The sequence below is a fragment of the Astyanax mexicanus genome, chromosome 11 (genome assembly GCF_023375975.1).
Source record: "Astyanax mexicanus isolate ESR-SI-001 chromosome 11, AstMex3_surface, whole genome shotgun sequence".
NCBI classification, from domain to species: Eukaryota; Metazoa; Chordata; class Actinopteri; order Characiformes; family Acestrorhamphidae; genus Astyanax; species Astyanax mexicanus.
Window position 1 is genome coordinate 2539624 of NC_064418.1, and position 23117 is coordinate 2562740.

General features: G+C 36.5%; 1 protein-coding gene across 1 annotated transcript; it reads left to right on the plus strand.

Moving 5' to 3' along the window:
• The first annotated feature begins 6530 nt into the window (after nt 1-6530).
• Nucleotides 6531-22667, plus strand: gja5a (gap junction protein, alpha 5a). The gene is made up of 3 exons (XM_007227731.4): nt 6531-6698; nt 18388-18775; nt 19016-22667. The coding sequence occupies exons 2-3, from the start codon at nt 18400-18402 to the stop codon at nt 19897-19899; spliced, it is 1260 nt and encodes a 419-aa protein (XP_007227793.3). The 5' UTR covers nt 6531-6698; nt 18388-18399; the 3' UTR covers nt 19900-22667.
• Nucleotides 22668-23117: the final 450 nt, after the last annotated feature.

Below are 23117 nucleotides of genomic sequence, written 5' to 3' on the forward strand. Positions count from 1 at the left end.
AAAAGCAGTGTGTAAGACTGGTGGAGGAGAACATGATGCATGAAAACTATTATTAAAAACAACCAGGGTTATTCCACCAAATATTGATTTCTAAACTCTTAAAACTTTATGAATATGAACTTTTTTAAGCATTATCCATTTCTAATTTTCTGCAAATTAATGCTCTAAATGACAACATTTTATTTGTAATTTGTTTATTTGTTAAATCAACATTTAATATATATATGTAAAAGAGAAATTCTAGAAGACCCTAAAAACAAAATTGACATAAAATGTAAAGAATTTATAAAATATCAAATAAATAAAAGGTAATAGTAAAAGTAAAGTAAAATGATAAGAATGATAAGAAATGATAAAATGAGCAATAATGAACTAAGAACATAAGAATCAAAATATAAAATTATATTATTAGAATAAAAAAAGCTATAATAAATAAAATAAATAGAAAAAAATAAAATAATAAGAAAAAGATAAAACTAATTTTGAAAACTCATTTAAAACAGTCACAGGTTTCCTGTGTTTAAAATGATTCAGTGATCCCAGTGATCTGAGATTCAATTATACGTATAAAATGAAAAGATTATTTGATTTATTTTAATTATATTAATTTTAAATACAGAGTTATGGTACTTTGTGTAACACTGCTGAAATCTATGATATTAATACACTGATTGGTAGATCTTGATCAGTAGAGAGTTCAGCTTCTCTGCAGTGTCAGGGCGATAGCTGTGGAGCACCACAATGTGCATGTTTACATACCCACAACAACATTTCCTTAACTGGCACCCTGTCAGAGCCCATGAGCCCCCACTTCTCTCCCTCTTTCCCTCCCTCTTTTTCTTTCTCTCTTTCATTCTCTCCCCTCCTTTGGAAAGGTCAGCAGGTCCAGCTGGGCTGATACTGAATAACAGAAGTTCTCAGTATGATGAGGATATGGAAAAAGAATAAGAATATTCCTGCTATGGGAGCAAATATACTAGAATTGGACTGATATGAGTGGAAAAAAGACAATTATTTAAGCAATCATACACTCGAGGTTTGTGCTATAACATGTAATATTGGCACTGCTGTGCTGAAGTCGTAATCACATTACGGCACAAACCTCGAGTGTATTATTGCGATTATACAACAGTTCTATATCACTTTTTATTGAAAGATTTTAAAGAGTTAAAGATGAGGAGAAAATATGATCTGTTTGGTTATAAACACTCCGCCAGTTAAAATAGTTCCATTGCTGCTCTGTTTGTAGCTATACGCTGTTTGGTTTGTAAGCGCTGCATAGTTGCTAGGTTACCTGTATGCGGTGGAGTAATACATGGAGAGCTTCGGGTACAGTGCATTACCGGCTGATAACAGCACTCATAGAATGCCTCTCAGCCAATCACATTGCAGTGTAAGAACTAACTGACACACACAAACACATAAAAACAAATTAAACCAATCCATCAATAGCTCTGTATAAAACATGTATTGTGTTTTACTGCAGGCTATATAAAACTGGAGCTTTATACACTGTTTATACTGAAGCAGTTAAAAGTGCTCTCTGTGTAACAGCACTTACATTAAGCGCTTCAATGATTAGTACATTCCCTGCAATAACTGATGACAGATATTTGAAAGGAAACTTCCTTGAGGTGGAACCCATAATTTTCTTAAGAGACACACACACACACACACAAAAGCACAACAAATTCCAAGCCAATAAAATAATACAATCCAAGATATGATCCAAGAAATAAAAAGGAGAAATTCTTTATTATAATTTCTGGATTGTAATCACCATTTATAAAGAATATGGATGTAGCTATCAGTATGGAAAACTGAGTAATTAAATCTACAATATAGATGATGTCATGTTTTATAAGTTAGTTACATAAGCATATAAAAGTAAAATAGGAGTGTTAATGAAATAGCTAGTAAAATAAACACATTAACACAAACACACACACACACACATGCGTGCACACAATTCTTCTTCTTAAGCTTCCTGTTAAACTTTTACTCAGCATATTAAAATATTCTAATTTAAAAAGTATTCAATTACCCCAAAACATTATAATAAAGCATAAAGGCTCTAGTCTGTTATCAGGCACACATCCTTCCAAAAATAAAATTTTAAATTATGATTTTATTTAATAAAAGTACAGCTGTGAGTTTTCATATACCTTTCCTCACAGTACAGCCAACACTACATGTCTTTAACTTTGTTCCTCAAATATAAGCACATTAGGTATTTATAAGCTTAAACAATAGTAATAACCCTTTCAACAATAGTAAACACACTTTCATGCAGCACTATGAATGAATTCAATTTCATTTTTGTTCAAATGTATTTTCAGAAACATTAATATGAACCAGTTTACCTTGATCACATTTATATGATATGAACACATTTATTATAATATGAACAACTTTTCACACATTTCAAATTTATTTAGTTAAAAATAAACTTTGATTTAATGAAAGAATAATTCTTTACAACTTCTAGCAATTCATAATGTTTACAAAAAAAAAATAACATTTTCTCTTAGCATTTTGGAAACTTGGTAACACTTTACTTGGACAGTCTTATTGATGCTCAACTAACATTTAACTGCATGTCTATTAAATGCAATTGAACTGAAAGGTGAAAGTAAATTGACTGTAACCCTACATCCAACTCTAACCCAAACTCTAATATTAACATTTTAGGACTGGGTTTAGGGTTAGATTTAAAGTTTAGGTTAAGGTACAGAAAAACCCTGCTGGATCTGTGAGTTAGCACTTTCTTTTTCTGCTTTTCCTGCAAAGTCGTGGCCTAAAATAGTGCAAAAACAAACACACATTTAAACCCTCAGTAGAGCAGCTCCCGACTCCGACAGCGAACAGATTACAGGCTGAATTTTGGAAATGTCAGGCTTCTTTTTCAAATCACTTCACACCGTTTTGCAGCATAAACAAACTCACTAATCCGCCGCGTCCGCAGCGTCATTAATACAGCGGAGAAGACTAATCACTCACTTAACGATTATACGCAATTCCAGCTCAGCACCTCCTTTCCTACCACTGCTCTCTCTCTCTCTCTCTCTCTCTCTCTCTGCTCAGAGTCCAGAAGAAAACTCAGAATTTTATTGATTCTATCTGTATGAAGAGCTGTAATGTACTTTAAAATAAAAGAGAGAATCCACACAGTAAATTCTGTGAGTTTTTCTGAAGAAGATGGACAGAATTATCAGGAAACAATGAATCTGATATTGAAGGAATTTAAATGTAATTAATTCTGCTTAAATATAATATCTAATTCAATCTAATCTAATATATATTTTTTTTAATTTGCATGCATTCATCATGAACTTGAATCATATTAAAATTCTGGGCTTTTAATGATTTCTGTAAACTAGGGCAAAATAAGGATGAGTATCAATCAATCAATCATTCTTAATTTCCACTCTGTAAATACATTGAGGGAAACCCTCATTTTCAATGTAGCTGAGCTTACATATAATGGGATTGAAAATTAAGCTTAAAATATAAAAACAAGCAAACAATAACTCAAAATAAATGGATATGCAAATGTAGAATAATAAAATATAGACACAGCTAAAGAAATAAAGGTCTAAAATATCCACAATTAGAAAAAAGTAAATGATGGAACTAAAATAAATAATAATAAGTAAAGAAAATTATATAAAAAAAGAAATAAAAAGGCCAAAAGTAAAAGCAGTAACAAAACAAAAATAAAATAAAATAAATGAAATAAAAGGTAAAAGATAAAATTAGATAAATAAAAAATACAAAATAATTAAAATAAATAACGAGGTAAAAGAAAAACTCGAGTAAATCAGTTACAGGCTGTCTAAAGGTGGCTAGATGTTAAACCAATAAAAAAAACAAGAAAAAAAACTATTATGAATTCAGTGGTACTTTAAGTTCCAAACGTCCTGCACTGATCCTGTTAGTCATCATGTCTGACTACAGCTGGTAGCGTCTCTCTGCCCTCATAAAAACAGTTTGTTTGAAGGCACTCTTTGGAATGATCAACACACAGAACCGCTACACTGGGAAACTCCAAAGAGCTCTGAGGGGAACAATTATAGATTTACACAAGTCAGGAAAATCTCTTAGACCCATTTCTGCACTCTAAGAAAAGTAAGTACAGATTTGTACTTAAAAGAGTACAAAGCTTGTCTCTGGGGCTGTACCTTATATTGAGGTACAAAAAAGTACCTTTCAGTGAAAGTCCTTTTTTGTACCCATGGCTTTTGTGCCAGTAAAGATCATAAAGATTATAAACATCATCATCAACTAAACATGGCTCAAAAACTTGATGATCCTAAATTGTCTGGCTTTCAAATAAAAAATGTGAAATTAAAATATATATTGTTTATTAGTGCAGTGGTACAGAATACTGAATGTACCTTTTGGTTGGTTAAATGGTACAAATTTGTACTTATTGCTGTTACAAATTACTTTGTACTTCAGAGGGAACAAATCTGACCCTGTAAAGACCAATATTGTACCTTTGAGGAAACTATTATGAAGAGTGTACCTCTGAGTACAAAAAAGTACTCATATCGTACCTCTGTTTTTTAGAGTGTAAGCAACAGATTCCAAGATCATCACTACAAATAAGTGAGTTTACATCAGTACAAGTTACTGAGTGGTGAAAAAGTAACCCCAAACTAAGAGGCCCTAACTAAACAACATACCTGTTTAATGCAGGGCCACCTGAGGGCCCGAAGAGCACCAGCATCCAATTTTGAACGTCAACCTTGTCCTTTAAACACATATATTTCTAAAGATCTTGCCATCAAGAACTAAATGAGTTTATGGATTTTTACAAAACTGGTTCTTTGTCTCCCTTCTAACATCTGATGTGTACTGTGAATTCTATTTGGATAAAATATGTGTTTGTTATATTTTTAACGATTGCACATATTTATTTAGACTTTAGATTTTATAGTGCAACAAAAACTGGGGTAAATTATAATTGTACAAAGTCATCATCACCACTGTCCTCATCTACCTCCATCTGCCGTCCAGCTCACTAAATTAACACTGAATGAATGACAGCCTCTGAACACATACAGCACATTCCCTATAGCAAGGAGGAACCAAACACACACACACACACACACTGACCCTTCAGCAAGGAGGACATGAATATAATATATTATATGCATCGTATATGTAAGGTTTTTTTTTTTTTTTAGATTTCTTTAAATGGCCTTAATGTTAACTCAGTAACTTTTATAAAATGTGTTTAAAATTAAAAATGTACCATGTAGTTTAAAGCTCCAAACAAAGTCATGGTCCCGTTGGACCAGGATTTTGTCTGGTCCTGAAAATACAACAAACATATATATATATATAACATAAACATATGTTATAACAAATATATATATATTATATAATGCAAATAATTTAGGTTCATTTCCTCATATATATATATATATATATATATATATATATATATATATATATTTATATATATATATATATATATATATATATATGTGGAAATTAAACTAAATGATTCGCATTATATAAGTCTTGCACAGGAGAAGGAGAGAAGAGATGAAGAGAAGAGAAGAGAAGATGTTTATAAATAGTTTATAAAGGGGCTTTATTAATGATTATAAATTTAGTTATAAATACTTTAAAAAACATTAACAAGCACATACAACACATAAATAGATAATACAACAGTGAAAATAACTTTTTAACAGTAATACAGTTATATAAAAATTCAGTTTAGCCATTTAATATGTTTTTAAAAATAAATTAATAATATTAATAACAGAAATGTTAAAGTTGTCTGTTGGAAAAGCAGAGTCCATAAATTAAGATAAACATCTAGTAAGATCTGAGGTTTAAGAGTATAAATGAATACCCTTTCTATTTATGTGTTGTAACTGCTTATTAGTGGTTTATTATTGGTTTATAACCTGATTAAAAGAACTATAATGTATAAATTATAAACTATTTATAAACTAGGCCTTATTTTAAAGTGGTGCCAAAGTTTCAGTATTGATCACGAACAGTGACACCAATTTTTTTTTATTATTATTAATTAGTTACTTTTTTTTTAATCGCTCAACATACATGTACTGATTTTTTAAAATAATAAAATCACATTAAAATTTTGACTTTGCAGTATTTAATTTTTAGGAATGGCATCTGAGTAGCATCTAAACTTTAGAAAGCTAAGCTTTAGAGAAGTGCTGTCATCCAGCATATTTTAAAAATGTATTAAAAAGGTATTACATACTGTACATATATACCAACCACACAAACTCCACTTTATAGAGGATCATAAGCAGTAAAAGGTACGAGCGGCTCGAGCAGAACGTCTATTGTGTTCTCTCACTTCCTTTTCTAACACTGTGTATTCTTTCACCAAAATAGAGTGGCAGCGAATGAGGGGGGCGGGAGGAACACAGGAGGAGGAGGATGTGTGTGTAGTGTGTGTGTGTTTGTGTATAAGTGCATGTCTTGGGGGGTAAAGGGGGAGGGTGTGTTAAGGGTGTTTGATATGAAACACTCACAGGGATGGCGTGGTATTTCTGTGTGGTGCCACACACTCCTGCCCTCATTCCCACAGCAGGACATCCACCAGGGCCCTGCTCTCCCCGAGTGTGTGAACTTCAGGACCCCCAAAGCAGCGGGACAAGGACCCTCTTCATCTTCTGGACAAGGACAGGACAGGAGACACTCAGGTACTCTCTCTCCTTCTCTTCCTCTCTCTCACACACTCATCAGTTTTCTCAGGACAGCAGCAGGACGGGTAATTCCTCTTCTTTTCTCCAGTCTCTGAAGATTTACATGTAATTTGCTTAATTAGTTTAGTGAAACTACTGAAAAAGTAGATTTTCAAAAAGCTCTTTATAGAAAAGTCATGAAAGAATGATTATTTCTCCCCTAAAAATTATTAAATGGATGTTTGTACAGTGTAAAAACGTTTTAAAAAGTTTATAAAACATCTACACAACAATAAATATAAGATAAAGGCATTTGCTCTTATGACGACAAAATAGCAATAATAATAATAATAATAATCCTGATTTATAGTTTGTAGCTATAGTTTATCCGTTGCATTGATTCATCCACACTACACTAAACACTGCATAGCCGTGCACTTGACTGTTCATCCAGCACAGACTTTTATATTAACATTAAGTAAGTGTCCTATACTTATTTACATTCTCATGATTTAAGCTCATCTAACTAATACATATATATATATATACATATATACTTTTTTTTTTTACAATACACTTTACACATGAAGGCACTTTAAATAACTTACAGAAAATAAATACAGACTTTCTTTCCCCAAAAATGGAGAAATGGTTGATTTATGTTTTTTTGCCTTATTGTCTTATTATCCATACCCCTCTAGGTTTCACAGAAATTAAATATTAAATTAATTCCTGTAACAAAATATAAAAAAGTGTTTTTATGATATGTATAATTTTAACACATTTTATAATAAAGACAAATAAAACATCTTTAAATATAAGATTAAGCCTCAGAATGAAACACATTATACATACCTTAAATATAACACATGTTGCTTATATTCTATATATAAGTGTCACCCTTATTGCTAGCTCCCTTATTCCCTTATTTTCTTTGATATAACACAATTTTTTCACAGTTTGAAAAGTTAACAGTACATCAATTTAAATATAAAACAAATGAAAAGTGGTAATTTATGTAACGCCCAGTTCAGTTATTAATCCGTATACAGAATCAGTTGTGATTTCAATATGTATATTGAATCAGGCAAATTGCCGCCTAATACTAGTTAAATTACACAAAAAAACTTTAAGACTATAAGGAAGCATGCATACAGAAACAAATCAAATCTAAAAATGACATAAAGTGAAAGAGGAACTGATGATAAGACTCAAACACCTGAAAGAATAAATACATTTTTACATTCGACTCGACATTCGAAAAGTATCTATAGTGGTTATTATTTTATAAAAGGTGGAAGACTGTTCCGGAGTCTTGGTGCAGAAACAGAACTGGGATGTTTAGGAGCAATTTGTTGAAGGACTGTAGAGTTGTATGTAGAGCTGTGTATAGAGTTGTATGTAGAGCTGTATGTAGAGCTGTATGTAGAGCTGTATGTAGAGCTGTAGGTCCGGTGGAATGAAAACAGAGAAGGTCAGAAGTTTAGCTCAGAGCCAGACCAGGGAAAGCTTTAAACCCCCTGGGCTCTATTTTAGGGCCTATGCTGATGGTGATTAAACTACATCTAAAATATTAGGAAGATTTTAAATCTTTATACTGAAGTCATAAAAGAGTTACTGTAGCTCAGAACTTGTTCTATTGTGACCACAAAAAAACAGTAATAGTAATACATCATCTATTTTTCAGTTGGCTTGCAAAAGCATTCATACCCCTTGAACTTTTTTACATTTTGCCACCATACGACCACAAACTTAAATGTATTTTACTGAGATTTAAATGATACATGGTTTTTAACATTTTAATCAAATAAAAATCTACAAGTGAGTGAGAGTGAGAGAATCTGTCTATGGGACAACTATAAGTTGTTCAATCCACATCCCTTGCCTTTATGGAAAAGTGGCAAGAAGAAAACCATTATTGAAAGGAAGACAAAAGAAGTGCTAATAGGTTAAGGTTAAGATCAAAGAATATTCATGCGTTAGAATAGCACTAGAATAGCACTGTCCTGACCTAAATCCTATTGATCTTCTGTGGAGAGACATGAAAACTGCTGTTTATAGACGCTCTCCATCCAACCTGACTTCTTTTATAAAGAAGAATGAGCAAAAATCTCTACAGTCTCTGAATAATTTTGCACATCACACTTTTTTGAAAACCATGAACCATTTTTGTCCCACAAAAAAAATCTGACAGTTCCAAGAGGTGTGAATACTTCTACTTCTATAATAGACATACACTATAGATAAAAAAATAAAACCCTTTCATTCCCATAAATTCTTGTACCAAGCTCTAATAGCACTTAGTGAATAGATACTGTGTGCAAGTACAGTACAGAACAGTACAGTGCAGAGCAGATTTACTGTACCTCCTCTGCTGAAGCCCAAATCTTACCCTCACCCTTCCTTTTTCTGTCATCTTTGGCCGTCACTGAGAAAAATGTGTGTATTTATGACCCAACAACAATAGCTGGAACTGAGTATTAGCCTCATTAAGTCTCCGCAAGTCTCCCGACTCTGCTGCTCTCTCTATTCTGTGTCCGGGGGCGATCCATCACGAGGAGAAGTGCATGCTGTGGATTATCGAAGTTTGCTTTCTGTGTACAAAGAGCGTAAACTACTTCCTATCACACTCCAGCGCTAATATTCACAGTCTGTCCTCTTAGTTTATGCAACTTTAATCCATTCATTTTTTTCCATTGCCTCTAATGGCAACACCACAAAGGACTCTGACACGGTCGGTCATTAGAGAGGACACAGAAGCAAACGATAAATCTGTGTGTGTGTGTGTGTGTGTCTGTATGTCTAAGAACAAACTGTTTGCATTTTTAGTATTGCAGCAAAAACATCCTCAATCTAACCTCTCAACCCCTTAAAATAAATAAATATAAATATAAAGATAAGCATTATTCAATTAACAGCAATAAATTACATTTATATATATTTAAACTAATGTGATGTAAATGTGTAAAATATGTAGATAGAGGTGTGCAGCAATAAGCAAATACATTACCAGTCAAATGTTTGGACACAGCTTAATTTCAGTGATTTTTCATTTTTTATCATTTTTTTAAATAAAAAAAAATTGCACATCTCTGCTGGTTTTTCTCAGTCAGTTTTATGAGTCACCTTAAATTCAGGCTTTCAGTTAACAGCTGTGCTGCTGAACTCATCAAGAGTTAATTACTTGAATTTCTTGTCTCTTAATAAAGTGTTTAAGAGCATCAGTTAAAGTAAAGTAGTGAAGAGGTAGAGTTACAGGTATACAGTGAATAATTAATATTTGAGTAATGTTCGAAACCAGATTATGAGAAGAAACAACTACTCAACTAAATAAAGAAAATAAAAATACTTTAAGAAATTAAGAAATTAAGTTCAGTCAATCCGAAATATTTCAAGAACAATAAAAGTATCCTCAAGTGCAGTCACAGCAAAGACCATCAAAACCATTGATGGATGATGAAACTGGCAGTCATCAGGACCACCTGAGGAAAGGAAGAGCAGGAGTTCATCAGAGTTACCAGCCTCAGAAAACCCAAAATGTTATTTTTTATTTTCTATTTTATATGTATATCTATTCATCATCTAGCTATTTCATTAGTGTTGTATGTTTTCTTTTAAAAGTGAAAAAATTAGCAAAACTATTATTTTCTTAACGAAACATCTTTTATTTATATATCTTTTAATTACTGGAGTTCATATTCATAAAGTTTTAAGAGTTCAGAAACAATCAATATTTGGTGGAATAACCCTGGTTGATAATCACAGGTTTCATTCATTTTGGCATCATGTTCTCCTCCACCAGTTTTACACACTGCTTTTGGATAACTTTATGCTGCTTTACTCCTGGTGCAAAAATACAAGCAGTTCAGTTTGGTGGTTTGATGGTTTGTGATCATCCATCTTCCTCTTTATTATATTCCAGAGGTTTTAAATTTGGTAAAATTAAAGAAACTAGTTTATTTTTCCAGAGCTGTAGTTGGGGAGGCAGCATCATTACAGTACAGGATTGTGTGCAGCCTTGTATGGTAAACGCTTTATTCTCCCAACAATCTGACATAATGGAATATCAAACCAGCAGCAGACTAACAGTATGAAAATGACTCCTACCTAAATATGTATTTCTGTTCTTTTAAGAGGAGATGATCTAATCCTGCCTCCTCTAATTTGACCCAGCCAAACAGAGACCTTCATCCTTGATCCTGTCACTGAACAAAGCACCTAGACCAGCCTAAATCAACCCAGGAATTCCTGACTTAAACAACTGCTCTCCCTTAAGCTTTAAAGTATGTGTGTCACTGTGATGTTCAAGTTCAGGTTCAGAACCCTCCCTGAGCTCTGCTTTAAGCTCCAGCTGAAAGTGATGATTGTCTGTCCAGTAAAAGGGAGTTATTTATGGAAGACCGGTAACTACCATTCTCCCCCAACAGCTGACAAAGTATAAACTCTCTACGTCCTGCTGGTCTCACACCAGAACACCAGTTTGATGGATTACTTAAAGCAGATGTCTGCAAGTTTTGGGATTTGGGGGATTTAGTGCCTCTCTGGTGAGAATGGGTAATTGCACCGAGCATGCGGAAGAATCATTTTAAACTGGGCGGGTGTGATGCAGTCTTCTTTCAGAGCAGATGAATCCGATTCCAGGTTATGTTCAGTCAGAAAGACAGAGAGAGAGGAAGAGAGAGAGTGAGAGAGCTCAGTCAGAAACTTCACTACTTCGTTTCTTTGGTTTTACTATGAGTGAATGAGCTACTCAGCTCTGAGTTTCCCCTTCTGAAGTCCCCGTTGCTCCATCAGCCACTCGCGTTCAGTAAAACTGAGCCGGATCCTCTTTTAGAGGCTGTACGTGGCCAAAAGAACTCACACGAAAATTGAACCGACACCCCAGTTTTTAGAATGAATATATTATTAGGCTTAGCAAGGATGGTTGTTTCAGCACACTGGTACCATTAAACACTATATTTTATCCCTTCTCCTCTCAAACGTATTTAGAAACAAAATAATACGGACTGCCATTTTAAGGAACAATTAATTTCATTGGCTTATTAATTTGAACATCCAGGTCTTATTTACTTACTGGACCTTATCATATATGATGTGGAGAGATTTTTCCAATACCATTTATTGTTTTTTTTTTATTATTTAGTGAATTACACTAAAGCTTAAGAAACACTAAGTAGTTCCTGGTTGACTCCACCTCCTGTCCTCCACCACCTCCAGTTCCTGTCTGAGAAACTATCATACAACCACTGTGGAACCGAGGCATAAAACTGAATGTAATAATACAATAATAAAGTAGAACAGAAGGAAAGGGAATAAACAAATGAATAAAAGTGAGGCACTGCCAGACCCTAACCTCAGTCTAATTCAAACACTGCAGTCATTTAGAGGTGCTGTGACTGCAGTCCATGGTGCGACACTGGTTATGGTAGTCGCTGGTCTGTGGTTCTGGGGAATGGGCTTGTGTAAATATTTACTCAGAGGTGGGGGAGTAGGGGCCATCTGCGGACACTACAGAGCCTCTTATGGTGTGGGCATGAGCGTGCCCGCGGCGGCATGACCGCTGTGAGGAAAACCAGCAGGGCAGGAGGTGCCAGCGCAGAACGGCACCTTTACTGAGCGTCAGCAGAGCGTTTCAGATCGGTTACAGCAGCATTGTCTGCTTCTTTAGTTTATTTTTGCCATTACTCAGAAGTTTGACACTGGCGTAGATTCATAGGAAATGTAGCTCACACTCGACTGAGCTTCACCTGAGTTAATACAGACCGTCAGTCATGTGTCACTTTACCACACTACCACTGTTAATACCACGGAAACACAGAAACAGAGCTGAATATGTGATGTGAAAAAAAGACTGCCATCTGCTCCCAATGCACCTAAATCAAGTTTTATAGAGAAGTCCTGCACACTGCAGCCTCTCTCCAATATTCTGTGAGACAATACATTAGCTTTAGCCACAAAGAAAGTACCGGGATCCATCCAGCTATGATGCGAGTAGCCCTAATATTTCTATAGTCTAAAATTAGCTGAAGTCAGGAATCTGCTGTGAAAGAAATTACAGCTTCAGACTGAGTGTCTTTATGCATTACTCACTCCACATACCAAACATTACTAACAGCCCGGCATCACTTACAACTAGCGTATATATGACATTACACATCTAATGAGTTTAATCAGTTCCCACTGCCTTAAAAGTCTAAATACAGTCCCATCATCATTTACCATCACACTCAATACTGCTACGTCACTTACAGTTCTACACACTCACACACACACACACAGAAAAACACACACACGTTTTTAAATCCCATTACAGAATAGCACATCATAGTCCACAATAATCCACATTACCTCTCCTACTGAAGTGAATAAGGATTTTTTAAAATTTACTTTACTACATTAAAGTTCAATGTAATCTGCTCTCTACTTTTTCTGACACATCTCTTCTTTTATATGCTTTTATATGGAAGCCCATTCCTGCCACCTAAAATAAAAAAAATAAAAAATCAATCATTTTTTTTCTTCTTATTAAATAAATCTTATTACTTTGAGAAACTATATCTTTATTTTGAGATACTAAGTCATTATTTTGAGATGCCATCTCATTATTTTGAGACATGGATTTACAAATCATGACATATTGGTGATTTTAGAGGAATCACACAATATCTAAATAAGCCTCTGAACCTTGGAGAGAAAGCTATAGAAAAACAGCTTGGGCATCCTTCATTGACCAACAGCTGCCAACGTACGGAAAACAATACGGTTACAGATGGAAAACACACAGAGGACTTCTAGTTTAGAGTGTTAAAGAGTGTGGCTGTAACCCTGACTGAGCTGTATGTAAGACTTTACTGGAAAAAGAAAGAAACTATTTTTCCACCTCCAAATGTGCAAATCTGATTTTATGTGGTTTCTGGTTGTTTAGAAGTTTAAAAATCGATCTGAATATGCCAAAAACTGGCATTTGGATGTGCAGTCTAAACATAGCCTAGGCCTTAGGTCAGTCAGACGGAATTAGAAAATATTAAACACACTGTAAAACCGTTTTTTTTTTTTATTTACTTCTAACTAAATAAATCAGTCCAAAACATATCATTATATGAACTATAACCAAAAACATAATTTATTTTACTTTAGTATTAATCAGCACCATATCTTATCTAAATTGTATGTCTAATTTATTTATATAAACACAGAGATCTGATCAGATCAGTATCAACTAATACTCATCACCAGGGCCCAAATTTTATATACATACTAAAGTGATACATACTAAGTAGAAACAGCATCACTAACACTATAGTAGTAAAATACAACACTATGTAAAACCCACCCAGATCTTCCTGAGAATAAGGATAACATGTTATAACAAAAAAACAATACCTGTAACTAAATGGTGATATAGTTCTGATAATCAGCGGTGTGTGAGTGTTGACCTTTCATTGTTCATAGCTTTAAGAAAACAGCAGCGGTTGTTACTCTCAACTCTAAACTCTCATAAATGTCTGGGGATAAGGTTGAGCTGTCTGCTGCAGTGTCAGGTGCATTGTCTTGGCATTTCTTGGCAGAGTGAAACATGGCTGGTGCAAATGACCCTACATCACTCTCTCTCTCTCTCTCTTCTTCTCACACTGCTGTGAGTCCTGTAAGAGCCATTTCCTTTAAAGTACCCTGACTGGAGGAAATCATATTGTTTGAGATTGCTTCCTAACAGAAGAAGAAAAGGAAGATAGAAAAAGAGAGAGAGAGAGAGAGAGAGAGAAAGAGATAGAGAGAGTGAAAGAGAGAGAGAGAGAGAGAGAGAGAGAGAGAGAGAGAGAGAGACGGAGGCTGGGGTCGCTAGAGCAGTGAATCAGATGGATATTTCCGTCCCCCCACTGTTTTCTGTGTGTCTAATATTCCGTTCCCACCAAGGCCACTCTAAACAAGCCCTGTCTCTCACACACACACACACACTCATACATGCACAACGTTGGATACGAACATTACAGGCTAAATTAGATAGATAGATAGATAGATAGATAGATAGATAGATAGATAGATAGATAGATAGATAGATAGATAGATAGATAGATAGATAGATAGATAGATAGATAGATAGATAGATAGATAGATAGATAGATAGATAGATAGAATAGTCAAATTCCATTTTTTGACCATTTTTTAAAAATGATTAACATACAGAAATAATATAAAGGGGCAACAAAAAACAATGGCTAAATGCTAGATACTCAGATATGTGTATATATATATATCACAAAAAAACATTGAGCACTGTCACTGTGATCTGAGGATCACCGGTTCAAGTCCTGCTTGCCATCAGCAGCTGGAGTCTGAGAGAGTATAATTGGCCTATACTTCTTTCTCTGTTAGCATCTGTTAGCTAATGTTTTAAGAGTACAGAAATTATTATTCGGAGAAAAAACATAGATTTTTAATCACAGCTTTTATATGTCTTGGCAGGTTCTCCTCCACCAGTCATACACACTGCTTTTGGGTGACCTTTTGCCACTCCTGGCACAAACATTCAAGCAGTTTAGCTTTGTTTGATGGCTTTTGACAAACCATCTTCCTCATGATTACATTTCAGAGGTTTTCTATTCGAATGTTAGTCAGCAGTCACAGGATGACAAAAATGAATAAGGAATGGTATATACTTTTATTCCATTTTCAAACTTCCACAAATCAATTGTATGGACTGGCTTAAAAAAGCTTTAAAAAACACATATATGAGGAATATAAACTTTTCGATTATAAATTATAAATCAGTTTTGTAGTTTAATTATCACCATTATATTAAATGTGGCATAGTTGTACAATTACTTCATAAACTGAGCACATTTTCCACATATCAATAACGTTGTTTTTGGCGCAGGGTGACTGGCACAATGCCTGTACCATTCATGTTCATTAGAGTGTGTGAAGGTTGTTAATTGTGATGGTGAAGGAAATGCCTTCCGCAACAAATAAGTGCTCTGAGCATCTGAAACCTATCAGAGAGCATTGTTCAGCATATCCTTCTTTTTCCTTCATCCGTTTCACATGGCATTACCAAAACACCAAATATTTCCTGAGTTCTGATCTCTATAGAGGCAGCCATGTGCAATACCTGCATCTCTCCACATTTAAAAAACTAAATACCATATATCATATAACTATAATAGCTTTTAATGTAGTTAATGGTATTTAGCGCATACAAACTTTTCTTAATATATCTATATGTAAATGTTTTACTTAAAATATTCACAGGTTTATTTTTAGATGCTTTAATCATGCTTGCTCTGTTTAATCAATACAATAATTTTATCCAATCAGATCATTTTTTGCCTTAATATTGCAATGCCAGTTTTGAGGTAGTTATTGCATCAGCTGTGTTGGACAACATGCTGAAAATATTCTGGTGGTTCTGGTGGTCTAAAGTCATCCAGACCATGAAGGAACACATAAGGAAATATGTAGATGCTGTTAACTTGCGGATTCTGAGGCTGGTAACTCTAACGTAACTCTAAGGGGCGTTCCTGATGAGTGCCAGTTTCATCTTAACATTTTTAATGGTATTTGCACTTGATATAACTGCACTTGAGGATACTTTTAAAGTTCTTGAAATTTTCAGATTGACTGACCTTCATTTCTTAAAGTATTTTTTTCTTTATTTAGTTGAGTAGTTGTTGCTTCTCATAATCTGGATTCGAACATTACTCAAATAGAGCTATTCACTGTATACCTATAACTCTACCTCTTCACTACTTTACTTTTACTGATGGTCTCAAACTTAAACATTATTAAGAGGCAAGAAATTCAAGTAATTAACTCTTGATGAGTTCAGCACAGCTATTAACTGAAAGCCTGAACGATGACTTTAGTATCAAACTACAATAAAGAAAATTATATTAAAAGTGTGTCTAAACGTTTTAATGACGCTGTATATGACATACAATCCTAAATACCAAGGAGAATCACATGCCATGAAATTTGAAGTATGTATTCGCAGTGCCCCATCTCTATATAAACAGTGAGCTCACATTTTCCAGATGCCATCCACTTTCTCAGGCCATTACAGATAGCCAGAGTTTGAAGTTTGTTTTTATGAGTTGATTCAAGCAACATTAATATTTCTCTCAAACCAAAAGAGACACAGACGTTATGTCCACATATAGTTTGTGTAAATGTTGAGTAGCTCAGTGTAGATGTGTTTTGTGCTAACTCAACTAAATCACACTTTTACACACAGAGAAAAAGGGAAAAACAGCAGCTAAACACGTCACATGATCCAGGGCTCAGCTGCGTCGCGCTCGTGCTCTTCAGGCTGCACGGGTCAGATAGAGGGGCAGTTCTCAGGCCCCTGGCGTCACCCTGCCCTGCCCCTGTTCCACCAAGGCCACAGCAACCACCCCCACTGACCTAGCAACTGGGCAAAGCCATGGCAGGATTAGAAACATTCATCACTGTATACATATACTGCCTCTTCCACTCTACACACACACACTCTCACACACACACACACACAGTACATGCACGGCAAATATAACAGCATGATCTCACAGGTTCCAACAACAGGTGTGACAAAGTGAAGTACAGTGAAGTTTATTTTTAAAGCACATTTAAAAACAATACAGTGATTTTTTAAAGATGTATTAAAACAATTAATGAACAAAGAAATGATCAAACAAAATAATCATCTGATCCACGATTTGTTAGATTCTGTATAATATTTAAAACTATATAAAACTGCTGCAAAAACACTATGCTTTACTGGAGATTTTTTTAAATGATAGCACATTCACCTATAACTATAAAACAGCTGTTTAACATATTTTACACAGCAGTTGATAAACAACAATAAATATCAGTGTGTATCAGAGTGTGTACCACTACACAAACACACTAAGAGAAAATATGTATATCAGTATGTATATCAACTAATACTAAGCATTAAGCAGTGGTAGGCAAAGTAGGTGAGTTAAAGTAAAGTATAGATACCATAGTATAATATGTGTATAGTATTATTCCAGTAAAAAAAACCTTCCATATAGACCTCCACTTCAGTAAAAGAACAAACCTTTAGACCTATAGAATGTGATTTAATTCAGGTCTGACACTGATAGGATTTCTCAAAATTGCACAGAGGTGTATTAGTTAATGACTTTCTTTTATAATAAAATATTTTTCCCATTTTCCACCAATTTATCTGGCCAGTTGTCCCACACATTTAGATGTTATTTAGCTGTATATTACTAGTCCGTATATCACTAGTGATGCCCCAACACCAGGAGGGTTAAGAAGACTAGCACATGCCTCCTCCGACACAAGTGAAGTCAGACTCCGCCTCTTTTTGAGCTGCTGCTGCTGGCATTGCTTGCCAGCATAGCATCACAGCGCTAACGCTCGGAGGAAAGCACAGCGACTGGGTTCTGATACATCAGCTCACAGATGCAGCCTTGTGCTGATCTACATCACCCTAGGGGTGATGAGGGAAAAGAGTGCCATCTACTGTACCCACCCAGAGAGAGCAAGGCCAACTGTGCTCTCTCGGAGCTCCGGCAGCTGATGGATGGGAAGCTACATGAAGCTGCATGTCCGGGATTTGACCCAGGGATCTCCCAATCATAGTGGCAGCGCTTTAGATCAAGCATGATGATCAATTTACAACTATTTATATTAATTTTAATGAATCTTCCTTCTCTCTCTCTCTCTCTCTCTCTGTAAGAGTTATTGAGTCATGGGGGACTGGAGTTTTCTAGGGAACTTTCTGGAGGAGGTGCAGGAACACTCCACATCAGTGGGTAAAGTGTGGCTCACTGTGCTCTTCATCTTCCGTATTCTGGTGTTGGGCACGGCCGCCGAGTCTTCGTGGGGCGATGAACAGTCTGACTTCCTGTGCGACACACAGCAGCCCGGTTGCACCAACGTCTGCTACGACCGCGCCTTCCCCATCGCCCACATTCGCTACTGGGTCCTGCAGATCGTCTTCGTCTCCACGCCCTCGCTCATCTACATGGGCCACGCCATGCACACAGTGCGCATGGCTGAGAAACGACGACAGAGGGAGCATGAGGATCGAGAAGTGGAGGAGGGACGAGGAGAAGCAGGAGGAGGTAATGTTAGTATAGTAAATATATAGTGTTTTTAAAAAAGAGAACACTGGGAATGTGGCATTTTCATGGATTAGATTTTGGAGGCTGGGAGGACTGAGTGTCTTCAAGTAGGGCTGCAACTAATGATTATTTTAGTAGTCGACTAATTTGCCGATTATTTTGTCAGATTAATCGGTTAATCAAAGATTAATCAATTTCTTCCATGCCAACCCTCTCTAAAAACATATTATTCACTCCTAGGGGGAGGCGAGAAGGAGTACATGGAGCAGAAGGAGAAAGAGCCTGATGCTCCAACCAGGATCCATCTAAAGGGGGCGCTGCTGCATACCTATGTGCTGAGCATCCTGATTCGCTTGGTCATGGAGGTGACCTTCATAGTGGTCCAGTACATGATGTACGGGATCTTCCTGGATGCCCTTTACCACTGCAATGCATTGCCCTGCCCCAACCCCGTCAACTGCTACATGTCTCGCCCGACGGAGAAGAACGTCTTCATCGTCTTTATGCTGGTGGTGGCGGCCGTGTCCATGTTCCTCAGCGTCCTCGAGCTCTACCACCTGGGCTGGAAGCAATGCAAGCGCTACTTCAGGAAGTACGCAAAGAGCATCGGTGATGCCAACGACGAAAGCGGCAAGGCCGTTTCCACCTCAACGACAGCCAAGGTGGCCATCAGAATGGAGCTGCCAGATACCCCCCAGTCACGCCCTTCCCAAACCTGCACCCCACCTCCAGACTTCAACCAGTGCCTCGCTGCATCCGGACGAGGGCCAACGTCACCTCCGCAGCTTCACCACCATCATCACCTTCACCCCATTCACTCCAACTACCAGCCCTTCAACAACCACCTAGCCCACCAGCAGAACTCCGCCAATCTGGCAACGGAGCGCCACCACTGCAGCCACGACAACCTGGAGGTGTGTGAAGACTTTCTGCGGATGAGCTACGGGCATCCGTCAGCCGCAGTGTCCATGTCCTGCGGTCACGGCCCACCTGAAGTGCTACCTAGCGCTCCGTCCACGCCCACGTCCAATGGCAGCACAAGCTTCATCAGAGACAAGCGGCGCCTCAGTAAGACCAGCGGCTCCAGCAGCAACAGGGTCCGGCCAGATGACCTGGCAGTATGAGCCAGCTATGGGTTTAGGCATCTGGAGGCATGCATTGGTTTGGAGTGTGGATATATGTGGGAGTCCTTGGTACTAGCAGTAAATTGAAATTTTAAGGCATTTTCACATTACACTATTTTTTTTTTTGGACCCGGTAAGATTGGTCAAGTGTGAACGTGTCCTTGGAGCCCAGAAGTGGTCCAGAGTACCCAGTTCTCGGTGTCTTACTGAAATGGGCGGTCTGGGGTTTACTTCAAGCGGACACATCCCAAAATCACCATGATTTTATCCAAATAGAACAATAAAAACTAGCAAACAGCCTAAGCTTTCTTGAACGTACACAAAAAGAGATTGGAAAGAAATCAATGTGAAAATGCCCCTAATTTAGCTAGATCTTCTCTCAGATTAATTTCGAGCATCAGTGAGGACAACATGAGAAGAAGAAGAAGAAGAAGAAGAGTGGAGAAAGAGAGAATCTGTATCAGAGCACTTTATACTTTATTTGGTTTCATTGAAACTGTTGATCAGCATTAAGAGTGGGATAAAGACAGGGTAGATCTAGAGATTGTATATAGAGATACGTAAAAGTAAATTTAGCCATAAAGACTGGTGGGTGTGTGGGTGGATGGATGGATAAATAGGTATATGTATGAAGTTGAGAAATCAAAATTTGAGGAACACTATGAAGTTACTATAGATATATATTTTTTTCCATTACACTGTATAAACAAACTGAAACCTTGAAAAAAAAATCAACGCACATCGCAACTTTATTCCCTGTTAATCGTGAAATGTGAAAGGTAAGCATAACTACATTATTGGCATTCTGCTTGCAAAACACAAATGCATGGTTTGAGTTCAATATTTCACACTTCTACTCAATGATAAAACTCTTGCATTCGGACTGCAATTGAAAAAACAGGAGGACCTGTGAGGTTTGCTTTTTTTGCTTTTTTGAGTTCAGTAGCTCCTCCATTTCCACTTGATGTTGTGTTTTTAACATGGATCTCTGTGGACACCCAAGCACCCAAAGTGTTATTATGGTGCGTGGCAGTGGACAGAATTTTTTTAATTAAAAAATTATTATATATTAAACATGAGGAGACGAAACTCAGAGATGTGCATCTGGACGGGACTAAAATTACTGGTGGACCACGGAGTCTAGAGAAAAACAGTAGATAATTCAGTCTGTAATTTTCTTCTCAGAGGACGTCTGAGAAAAACACGTACATGATCGTACTGGACGGGAATAAAATCACAGAGGACACCCATAAAAGAGAAAATTACCCCAGGAAATCCCATCCAGATAAGGCTTTAGTCAAACCAAACCACAGTCTGACATATCTAAACCACAATATCAACTAAAATATCTCCAATAATGACATTTCCCAGGTCTGTGAATGTCTAGTAAATGTTCAGGTGCAGTAAAGCCAGCGCTACTGTGAATACCAAAGAGATTAAGGAGATGCTTAAGGAGAGAACGTACCTCACGCAGAGAGGACATCTGCCTCGCTCAGACAAACTGTACGTTTCCTGTGGAGACGAATAATTGCAGACACCCTGCAGAGAGGTTGTTTGCCGTGTAATGTGATGGACTTGGCAATCTGACAGGTGTCACATTGACTGCTGTCAGTAAAAAGGAACAGGCCAAATATGTGAAGCCAAACAAAGGGACAAAGCAACAGCTTTCCACCCCTACAACTCAGCTCAGTGATATCAGGTTAATATAAGATTGTCTGTGCCTTTAGTAGGGATGCACTGAAAGATATTTTGCCCAAATTATAAAAATAAAACATTTGCTCAAAGGCGAACATGTCTTTTTTTCAGTATTTCACAGCATAAATTACATAGCTTACATGTATTTTTATATAACTAGATATCTCAGTTTATGTTCAACATTTAATTATACTGCCAAAATGAAATTACACAGACTCTAGATAGATCAAGAAACCAATACAGATAATAATGACATTGTGTTTCCCTTTAAACAGTAGGAACTTACAGCAGCATCACACGTTCCTAGATATTTGGTGACCTCTAGTGGACTAATTTCCTAGAAATTGATTGAAAAGAACTAAATAAAGTTCATTTTATTTACATAAATGGCATTTAGCTGGTGCTCTTATAAAGAGTGACTGGTAAAATGTTATTTCTATTACAGATTTTGATCAGAGAAGTGTTAGGAGTCTTGCCCAAGGACTCTTATTGGTGTAATACAGCATTCAGTCACCCAGATTGGGAATTGAACCCCAGTCTCCCACATGATGTTGTAGCTCAATGGCATGCAGTGGTGTTATCCACTGTGTCACATTGACCACAGTTGTTCCTATCCCAAATGGTGCAATGGCAGTTGTATTCTGTTGTGTTTTACATTATCAATTAAATATGGCAGCCCAGAGGATTAAAAATGACATACGAGTACAGTCTCGAAAGGGAATGTTAATATGCATGTCCAAATCATGGATATGATGGAGATAACAGAACAAATAGTATTTTCACATTAAAACAATTGAACAAAACTGTGTGCGTTTGTGCGTATGTTTGTGTGTCAAAGGTTAAAGAGTGTAAAAGGATAGGATTTTATGATAGGATGTCCTGGAGAACACACTATTACACTGCAATAATTTAATGTGTTTTCTTTTTCATTTTTAGAGGTCATTCTTTTAAAGCACTATGTGAGTGGGAGATTACAGGCACTATAGGCTGTGTTTTGTATGTAGGACAACATGTTTGTTGTTTTTGCTTTCCAGATTACACTTATTTTTTCATGTATCCAGCCTTACAGTGGCCGAGAAAGCCCAACGCAGTGCAAATTGAAAAGCGCTGCAAAAGCACAAAACACATCCATCAAAATTACAACACAGGCGCAGCAAATAGAAAAACGCGCTGCAAAAAGAAAAACGCGCTGCAAATAGAACCACAACACAACGGAAGTGAGTCACAACACAACGGAATTTTCCCGGGGGACCTCAAAAGATACTGTACCAGCTAAGCTGCGTCTTCAGTAACGTCTCGGACTTCACAATGTGTACAAAGGACAATAAGTGGCAAACAAGGCGTTTTGTGAAGCAGAACTTTTAATAATATGCACACAACCGTGGCAATCACAGGTAATAAACATAACTTACTTTTCAGAAGCTTGTTTGCCACTTACTGTCCTTTGTATACAGCTGGTACAGCATCTTTTAAGGTCCCCCGGGAAAATTCCATTGTGTTGTGACTCACTTCCGTTGTGTTGT